Source organism: Silurus meridionalis, chromosome 10 (genome assembly GCF_014805685.1).
Source record: "Silurus meridionalis isolate SWU-2019-XX chromosome 10, ASM1480568v1, whole genome shotgun sequence".
In the NCBI taxonomy this organism is placed as follows: domain Eukaryota; kingdom Metazoa; phylum Chordata; class Actinopteri; order Siluriformes; family Siluridae; genus Silurus; species Silurus meridionalis.
In genome coordinates this window covers 15533679-15544406 of record NC_060893.1, presented here as the reverse complement: position 1 = coordinate 15544406, position 10728 = coordinate 15533679, and the positions used below count along the sequence as shown (strand labels likewise).

Sequence of the window (10728 nt, the reverse complement as noted above, 5' to 3'; positions counted from 1 at the left end):
TCCTTCTATCTCCTGAAAACGTGGCAGTAGGTGGATTACACTAAATTGTCCCCAGGGTGTGTGTGTGTGTGTGTATGTGTGGTGTCCTGAAATGTCCATATTCCCAGTATGTGTTCCAGACATGGCCATGGATAAAGCAGAGATGAATGAAAAACTACACTGGGGTTAAAAAGAACACTACCATCTGTTTGACATTCTTATACAAAGCTTTTCATTGCAAATATAAGCAACAGCAAAGTAAAAAAATATAGACTATATGCTTAAAAGTTTTCAGGTTTACCTTTTTTATGCACCATAAGGTAAGACTCGTGAAAAATCTAACATTTTGTACAAAGGAGTTAACATGGTCAATAAAAAAGCTTACATTTAGATAGTGACCTGGAGATTGGACAACAGAAACATGAATATAAACATTGAGACTTTTAAGATTGTGCATCTAAAGATTTCGGTTTATTAAAAAAATTATTTGGATTTCATTTTAAAATGAGTATTAATAGATTTGACCAAAATCACAGATTTATTATTATTATTAATTATTATATATTATTATATGTCCACATTGTGGACAGACTCCAAAAACCACATTGTGTGAGAAGCCAGTTTAACAAAAGCAGAAGTTAAAGCGGTCGGTTTGCCTAGAGATCACTTATACGTAGCTGAACAAAATGTGTTGGATAGTGACATATACCTGCTGATAAGACAGAGACTGATGTTAATGATGTTCATAATCAAAGTGGGAACTCATTTCATACTGTTACCTTATTCTAGACACTGCCTCTTATATGGAATTAAATTAATAAAGTTTTTTTTTTTTTACTTTTTCAATGTAACCAGGCTGTACCCTCTGACTGAGAAACATGCAACAAAGATGATTCAGTTTCAGGAAGCCCACACTTTTCATAACTATACTCTATGTTGACTTATTGGCAGGATTCTGATGATTAAGCCAACATGATGACAAGATGTTCAAATGAATAATATTATTTAATTATGCATGTTACAGAGCTTGGAAAAGGTTACCATTCCATCATTGGCTTCTTCATAGACAGCCATTTCAGCTCAACATGTAATGCAGCATTAAACACTGATATTAAAAGATTAGTGTGAGGATCATATAGTTGCACTCAGGGTTTCTGCCAAGAAGGAGCCACATGTAATTCCTTTGTTTTATTAGTTTGTTTTATTTCAATCAGCTATCATGTGTGGCTTGTACTTAACAGTAACTCTTTCAGTAAAATCAAAGATTGCTGCAGTATAGGAAATAATTTAAACTTAAAATCATGATTACCTGAAAGTCTATAATAAATGAAGCAGTACACTCTGAGTAGGACAGATGTAGCATGATATTTCAGTCATATTCTTTGCTCTTTTGGATGTACAAACTTGAGGTGTTCGGTCTCTTCACTGATTGTCCTCTACCTGACAGATCATCAAAGTTCAGTGAGGATGAATGCTTATCCAACTGGACCTTTTAGACAAATAGACAATACTGTTAATAAGATCATTGTTGAATTGTCAAGTAATTAAAATCATGGCTGAGGCTGAGTGTTGGCTGCGAGAACAGTGAGTCCTTTATCAGTCAACACTCATAGAAAAGGCACACCGCTTTCACCCCACCTCTCCATCATAAATTAAGCTTCATTTTCACCTAATTAAACAAATTGGAGATGAACCAATGCCTGGACTCCATTTCCCCCCATGTGATTATTAAAAGATTGTTATCTTGGCCTCACTGAAACACAAATCTAATGAATAAATTTATACTGGCAGAGAAACGCAAACATTCAGGATAATATTTGTATAATTAGAAACTGAACAAGTTTTCTTACTACTGTGTTAAACCCAGTGATGTAGGTTTCATTACAGCTTCTGGGACTTGTTTATTCTAAACACTTAAACTCTATAATTTTGAACAGGTTGTGAACATTACTGTTATTAGTTACAAATATAACAGTGTTCGCTGGCTTTTTTTAGTTATCCGTAGCTTTCATTCAGTTTTTTTTTTTTTTTGATTAAATGCTTAATTACGAAATGGTGCACCACATTTTTTTTATTGCATTCTTTTTAGAAGGGAGAGAAAGTAAAACTCAGAGTTGCATTCATATATTCAGATAACCTTCATTTCTTGATGATTGTACGTGTTTCTGTCCCCCGCTGTAGCCAAAGCTAATGTTGAAAAAAACCTCCAAATCAATCATATTGATATTAATTTTATTTCTTTTAGGAGATCCTGAATATGCAAGAGGTCTCTGGAACATGCGCATGTTTTCTTATTCTCACACACTTTCATTCCCACTTGTTTACATCAATCCACCTGGAATGTTTTGGTTGGTGTGAGGGAATGACCTAAAGACCTAAAAAGAACAAAAACAGGACTCCACACAGGCCTTAACTTTAGTTCAGGATCAAATTGCCCATTCTTGATCTGTAAGCTGGCAACACTACCTGTGGCACCACCACCATAACATAACCATCATCATAACCATGTGAAGTGTTACCAGATTTTAAACATATAAAAAATGGCTGCATATCTTTATCTTATATACCAGTGTACATTTGGTACCTGGGCCTTTAGTGGCGACTTACCCAATTTAATCCACCTCCTAATACCACCACTATTACATCACAATTATAGAAACCATCAAGACAATACAATTTACAGAATTACATTTACAAAGAGAGAGGCATTTCACATATGGAGGGTGAATAACATTAACTGACTCCAAACCTCTACACTACAAACGCAACTGTGCACCTACATCAACTGGAGCAGTTTAGAATCAATATTTGTCTAATAACATGACAAAAACATTAAAACGTAAAAAAATACAACCTACTCACCAGTGATGCAGACTCATAATTTGCACCGCTCCTCAGAGGTTGTAATCCAGTGGTACTGTTTGACAAGCTAGATAGCTTCGGTGTTGGCTGACCTTCTCACGATGACTAGCTTCTCTTGAAAATGCATTTTTAAGTATGTCCGAGACCAAATAAATTTCTCTTCCTGCGTAAAGGAATATTCACATGTATTCATGTGTGCAGAGCTACACACGTGTTTTACCAGTTGAACTTGGCTGTAACAGTTTCCCTCTGACCAACTATTCAGAGGACAGAAAAATGCTGACGCTATTTTGGACCAGCTAGCTGCCCTGTGAGGCGAATATAAAATCTGATTGGTTAAAGAAACAGAGCTATTTATTAAGGAGTATTTGGTTATAAAAGTTCAGCAGAACAGACTTTGAAGGCCCTGGGCAGATTAGATTGACATGGCAGAACATAGAGGCTGAAATCTGATTGGACAAAAAAAATCTAACATTCACATACACGTACTGGAAGCAGTGCAGCCAAGAGAAACACTAGGAAATGAAGAGAATAAACTGTTGGGAATAAATTAATACAATTTTATAGAACAAATATTAGAATTTAGGTTGTAAATGTAGGTTAGTGCTTCTGATAGTGTTTAGGCCAGCAGAGAAGGCTTTGCCACTGGTTTAAACAGAATACAATTCTGAGCTTCAATATGTTTTCAGTTTTGGGATTTGCTTCGCTATTTACTAAGAATATTTTTTTGGTATTTTTTTTATTTAAAAATGTCGTTATAAATTATGTGAATAAAACATTAATCAGGCACATGAACATGATTCTATCGTTGGTTGTGTACTTTTAGACATTTCCTATTTAGATATTTAGATGTAATGATTGCATGCTAACAATAGGTGGCGGTAAATGAAGTAAAGTTGCAAGCGGAAGATGAAAACCAGAGTGGAAAAAAAAAGAATTGTGCTTCCGGTGTTGATTGTGCGTCGTGTCCTGCAGTTGTTTTTCAGGATAAACGATGTCTCTCGAAATCGAATCAGCAGAGTAAGTAAAGAAATGTGAAATACATTTGAAATCGATTTGCTCTTTGCGCTTTTGCAACGTCTGTCCTGAAGACCAGAATACAGAGGTTAAAGCACGTTCCAGGAGCCGCTCAGCCCTGAATGTGCGACGCTAGCATTGTAGCGTTAGCATCGCTAATCTACTAGCATGGCTAATATGAATGCTTTGTGATCAGTGTTCACACACAGAGACGCCTTTAACCTGGAGTAAATAAAATTGCAAACATTTGATTGATTCAGAACTGGAGTTTAATGTGCTTTGGCTAGCGGAGGCTAGCAAGAGTCTGTTAGCTCCTGTGTTTCAAGGCGAGAAAAGTGAAAAAAATCTCAAGTTTTTTCCAAAAGAAACTACATTTTAGCTGCTGTCGTTACTCACAAGTCGTTTTCTTGTTTAATTTAATATGTAATAATGAAATCATTGTCATAAGTGTTTAGTTTGGAGGGTTTTAAGCCCCTTTAGTTTATTTAGTCAAGTGAAGTTTATTTGTATAGCGCTTTTCACAACAGACATTGTCTCAAAGCAGCTTAACAGAAATCAACAGTCAAGGTGAATGGTGCACATTTATCCCTGATGAGCAGCCGTGGCGACTGTGGCAAGGAAAAACTCCCTTAGATGTTATGAGAAAGAAACCTTGAGAGGAACCAGACTCAAAAGGGGAACCCATCCTCATTTGGGTGACATCAAGAGTGTGATCATAAATCTTTCAACAATACAGAACACTGGAGAGTGAGAACTAACATGAGTACTGGAGTATAAGATTATAAGTAATGTTCTTTCTACAGTCATTATGGTTATAAAACTAGGAGCTACTGAGCTCAACATTTGTGATCATCACAGATCCAGCATCAGCTTCTCCATGCCAGAGCCTGTGTGCACCTCACTATGTACACAGATCAGAGCAGACTATTTCCCCAATATCTTACTGTTTGTATAATAAATCCCAGTCCCAGGTGTTTATAAGATGGATGCAGTTTTTATAAGTTGTTCAGGTTAATGAGTTTTCTGATGAGAGAGAAAGATTAAGACTAAGAGGCATGAGAGGTGCTTTGACACCCTGAATGTTTTTTAAGGTCAAGAGGAGTTATTTTTTCTAATAATAATCCAGTATTATTTGAGCAATTCTTGTGCTCTTATTGAAAAGTAAAAGATTATGTTCCCGTAACCGTATATTTTATTCCTTACGTATAAAACAGATGTATACAGTGTGGTGTGTTCTAAACATATACAGATCTTTGAAATGGATTGTATGAAGACAAAAGAGAATAAACATCACTATTACAGTTTATGTAGAAATACAGAAAATAGTCATAAAATCCAAAAAGTTCAATACTGGATTTTTAAATTTGCATTTTAGTTTTTCACCCTCTGGCATATTTTAATGCAAGCAATACTTTTTGTTGACGGACACAACAAGGACCTAAATAAAATACAATGTGTGATCACGATTTAAGAGTATGCCATCAAATGTAGAGGAAACGGTCTGTTAGATCGAGCAATTAAATTCTTATGCTGTGAATTCTCCCAGCAACCCCTGACATCAATTATAAGGCCATAATGAAAAACACAAGATGTCAAAGACACATTTGCAAAATTACAGTAGTGCAAAAATGCTAGGAAAATAAAATGTATGCATCTATAAACTGTGCAATATAAACTTAGAAGACATGCATGCTGAGGATTTCCATTGCAGAAACTCTATATATTGACTGATATTGCGTTGTTAAGGTTACATGTTTTCAAAAATGGGGAAAAATGAGGATCTTTGGATTTCTGTTGCAAACCTTTAAATATTTATGGGACAATCTTTAGATCATTTCACTTCTTTCTTAAAATAAATGCTTATTAAAATGATATGCTAATACAGCACAACTATTTCAAGATTAAAAAAAGCAAATCACTTACAGTTGGTTTAACGAGCTTTTATGTGGTTTCTTGTAATCTTATAATCCGAAAGTCTAAATAACTTGACCAAATAATTTATTTATATTTTTGCAGCGTTATTCGTCTGATCATGCAGTATTTAAAAGAAAATAGCCTGCACCGCACCCTTGCGACGCTGCAGGAGGAAACCACTGTGTCCCTCAATACTGTAGACAGCATTGAGAGTTTTGTGGCAGATATCAACAGTGGTCACTGGGACACAGTGCTTCAGGCTATCCAGTCCCTCAAACTGCCAGACAAGACACTGATTGATCTCTATGAACAGGTGAGATTGGCTTGTAGAGGCAAATCGTGCTTCTGTCTTCAGGGCTATTGGCTCTAGCTGGATAAACAGCTGTCTCGGTAAACTGACGTGTGCTGTTGTTGCAGGTTGTGCTGGAGCTGATCGAGCTGAGAGAGCTTGGTGCTGCCAGGTCTTTGCTGAGACAGACCGACCCCATGATCATGCTGAAACAGACTCAGCCTGAGCGCTACATTCACCTGGAGAACCTGCTCGCCCGCTCCTACTTTGATCCCAGAGAGGTTGGTTGTGACACTGACACAGTCGCATGTTACTATCAGCTTCTCCTGTAAAACACTTTAGAGTTTACACACAGTACAGATGGTGAAATTGTTGCTGTCAAACTGCTTTGATATTTTCCTGTAACATGACAGTAAATGAGGTGCGCGTGTGTGTTTGCAGGCATACCCTGATGGCAGCAGTAAGGAAAAGCGGCGGGCTGCTATTGCCCAGGCTCTGGCGGGGGAGGTCAGCGTGGTGCCACCGTCTCGTCTAATGGCCTTGCTTGGGCAGGTGTGTAACAAATCACACCCAACCCTTTCATATAGAACTAGAACTGATACAATGGCTTAAAAATCTTAGAATTTAAAAATGCAGGTGTAGTTTGCTTGTGTAATCGTCTTTTCATTGTTACCCAAGGGCTATAAAAAAAAGGTATCCTAGATAGTGAAAAGTCTTAAATATAGGAACATTTATTACACCACATCTTAAACTTGTAATATAATTTAGATTTATAAGCTGCACAGAACTTTAGAGCTGTTGTGTTTGTGTATTATTTATTCATGCTTATTATTGGTACACGTTTTGTGCACTTCTAAAGTCTTGTGAAGTTTTCTGTTTGCACTTGTGTTTTCGTGGCTGTTGAGTCATCAAATTTCCCCTTGGGGATTAATAAAGTACTTTCTCCTCTATATAAAGTGATCAATCTATATAACGCCATTTCTGAATATCATTCTCATTTAAGATTGTAGTTTTCTTGTTCTATTGACAGATAATTTTGCAGAAATAAATACAAATGATGTGCCAGTAGAACAAGGCAAATTCAAGCTTAGAACGAGTGCAAATGGCTTGAAATAGATTGAATATGCTAATATATGTTGCATTCTAATATTAAAATAGGAAATACTAGATAGAGCTGACTATATTCAAGATATTTCTGCCTACTAAAATTTAATATAATAAAGAGCCTATAAAGTTATACTTGTAGAGCAGACAAACGTGAAGTGTAGAGTTACAGTGTTCTAGTTGTAAGTTCAAAACTGTTATGATTCATGTTTGAAATTCTAACTCTCATGTTACCATTAACTGTAACAAATACCAGTCAATTAGATACCTTTTGTGAAGGTATGTTTTGACTTATAATGTGCCTTGTTTCTCGCCCAGTCTCTGAAGTGGCAGCAGCATCAAGGTCTCCTGCCTCCTGGTATGACCATTGACTTGTTCAGAGGCAAAGCTGCAGTCAAGGACGTTGAGGAAGAGCGTTTCCCTACACAGCTGAGCAGGCACATCAAGGTACTGAATACATTCACTTCACTGGAAACATGACAAGTTAAATGAAACGTTTTCTAACAGTTATAATGTTTATTTGCTAAAGTTTTTACAAATGGTACATAATTGCACTGTTTTTCTATGTAGCATCAGCTGCAATATTGTATTAATTAAATTTTTAGTTATTTTCCACTACTACTGTTTGTCATTTGTTGCTGTTGTAACACAATAATTTATCAGGTATATCTGTCTGTATTATTTTGTGTGGTGTAGTTTGGACAGAAGTCCCACGTGGAGTGCTCCCGCTTCTCCCCTGATGGTCAGTATCTGGTTACTGGCTCTGTGGATGGCTTTATTGAGGTGTGGAATTTTACAACGGGCAAGATCAGAAAGGTACACACACTCCTGTCAGTTCTAAATGGAATAGCAAGGCGTGACATTGTCTTATTGCTTGCATTCATGTATTGGTTTTTAACAACACTCATCGAATGGCTGTTCTACAGGATCTGAAGTACCAAGCACAGGACAACTTCATGATGATGGACGACGCAGTGCTGTGCATGTGTTTCAGCAGAGACACAGAGATGCTGGCTACAGGAGCACAGGATGGCAAAATAAAGGTCATAGCTAATTATGGGAATGTTTATGACCATTTTTGGAGAGATGCTTCATTTGGCAAATGTTTTACATGCCATGTATATAAAGGGAAACATCACAAAGATCAACAGCTTTGTTAAAACGTTTGTGTCTTGTTTTTTATATGCACACTCAGGTTTGGAAGATCCAGAGTGGACAATGCTTGCGGCGATACGAGCGTGCTCACAGTAAGGGTGTGACATGTCTGAGCTTTTGTAAAGACAGCAGTCAGCTCCTCTCAGCCTCATTCGACCAGACCATCAGGTGAGTGATGGAGTAGTAGTGCTGATGGAGGGTTTCGCATTTGTATTGGTACACACTAGATGAACAAAATTATTGGGACACCTGAGTTTTTTAGCCATATGTGGTTGGAGGCACACAATTGTATACGATGTCTAACTATTAAATTAATATTAGTCATTTTCACTTCACTTGAACTTCTTCCAGAATGAGCACAAATCTCCAATCACACTACAAACTCTAGTGTAACATCTTCCCAGAAGAGTAGATGTTATAATAAACGAGGACAAAATGTGAATTGGGATGTTCACATACATACGAATGTACAAATCTTAGGATCACCACAGTCTTTTGTCCATAAAGTGTATATACAGCTGGACCACAAGCTGTTAATCAAAGCAGATAAAAAAAAAGACTGTCCAGAACCTTTTGAAAGTAACATTTAAATTTCAGACACTAAAGTGTTGAACATTAATTAGTTACGAGATGAGCATTATCGATTCTATATAATATACCATAGAGCATGGCATTTATTTATTTTTTTGGTTCTTCAGTAGTTTTCACTTTAGGGTTTAGTTTAATGTGAGTTCGGAATATAATGGTGTTTTCCCATATGTTCTGATCCCTGTGGACATGGGTTTTTTCTCAGGTCATGTGATATTTGGGTAGCTACTGTTTCAGAGAACTTGTCAGTGACCACCAAAATTAAATTGCCACCAGATATTTTCAGCTTTAAATTAAATTTTTTTATTATTGCCGCCATATTGGTGATGCCACATGTATTGCCTTATCACAGTGTATCACCAAAAAAAACGGTTTGGCATTGCTGAGGGAAGGGTGTTTTTTTGTTTGTGCAGAGTTCATGGACTAAAGTCTGGCAAGTGTCTTAAGGAGTTCAGAGGACATTCCTCATTTGTTAATGAAGCCACATTCACTCCTGATGGCCACCACATCATCAGCGCATCCTCCGATGGAACTGTGAAGGTACTCATTCTCTCAAACACTATATTGTTCTCAGACATTGAAATTAGCGCTTGCATTAAATTTAATATAGGATATTTATAATCCTTTTGACTTGTTCAGGTCTGGAATGTGAAGACCACAGAGTGCACAAACACGTTTAAATCTCTTGGCACCTCGGCTGGCACAGACATCACTGTGAACAACGTGATCCTGCTTCCCAAGAACCCTGAGCATTTTGTTGTGTGCAATCGGTCAAACACTGTGGTCATTATGAACATGCAGGGACAGGTAAGATGTTTCCTTTTACAGCAAATCTAAGAGGCCAGTTCCTGAGAAGTTTCCATCAAAGACATTAATACTGGCATATGGATTGGGGTTTAGGGCAAGGGAGGGTAGGAATAGCTCTAAGTCTTTATTAAAATTCCTTATGGGAAAACCTCTACGCCACTTTTTAATCATTCAGTAAAAAAAAAATATTTTGTATTTTATTTCTACATAATATTTTTGTATTTGCATTGATGTAGATGTATTTTGCAATATCCTACAATTTACATTTTTAAAACAGTGTTACATATACTTTTATTTTTTGCTGAGCGTTGCAAGGTTTAACTTCTCAAAATGCTTATGCACTGCAGATTGTGAGGAGCTTCAGCTCTGGTAAGCGAGAAGGGGGAGATTTTGTGTGTTGTACCCTTTCCCCCAGAGGAGAGTGGATCTACTGCGTGGGAGAAGACTTTGTGCTTTACTGCTTCAGCACAGTCACCGGTAAACTAGAGAGGACCCTGACTGTAAGTCTACACTTATTCTCTGTACCGTGTCCTTAAACACTGACGTAATTGATATTGTAACATTATAGTGTTGTAGCGTAGCAAAACCAGAAATATTTAACCTCTGGATGTCTGTTCCAGATCCATGAGAAGGATGTGATTGGTATCAGCCACCACCCTCATCAGAACCTAATCGGCACATACAGTGAAGATGGTCTACTCAAGCTCTGGAAACCTTAATTACCAACCAGGACCAATATCTTACTGGGAAATCGATTGGGCGTACAATATTTTTTTTTGTACATATTTGTTTTTGTTAGTGCAAATTTTCATGTGCATGTCCTATTTGAAGAGAACAGAAAAACATTTCCTTTCAGATTTTTTTCAACCTTTTTTGGTCTATGCTCAGTTTTATTGTGTAACGGTAGATAATTTGGTATTTTACTTAATTTTCACCTTTTCAATTAAAATTTCACAATTTGCTTCCCTCGAGTACTTTGTACCAGATCTACAACTCTGAATGAATACTTTAGT

At 36.9% G+C, this 10728-nt stretch overlaps 1 protein-coding gene across 1 annotated transcript; it reads left to right on the top strand.

The window, feature by feature from the left end:
* The first annotated feature begins 3732 nt into the window (after window positions 1–3732).
* Window positions 3733–10672, top strand: smu1a (SMU1 DNA replication regulator and spliceosomal factor a). Its single transcript, XM_046859562.1, has 12 exons — window positions 3733–3861; window positions 5875–6085; window positions 6190–6342; window positions 6503–6613; window positions 7484–7612; window positions 7862–7981; window positions 8092–8208; window positions 8361–8488; window positions 9322–9448; window positions 9548–9715; window positions 10063–10215; window positions 10336–10672. Exons 1-12 carry the CDS (start codon window positions 3836–3838, stop codon window positions 10432–10434), a joined length of 1542 nt encoding a protein of 513 aa, XP_046715518.1. The 5' UTR covers window positions 3733–3835; the 3' UTR covers window positions 10435–10672.
* Window positions 10673–10728: the final 56 nt, after the last annotated feature.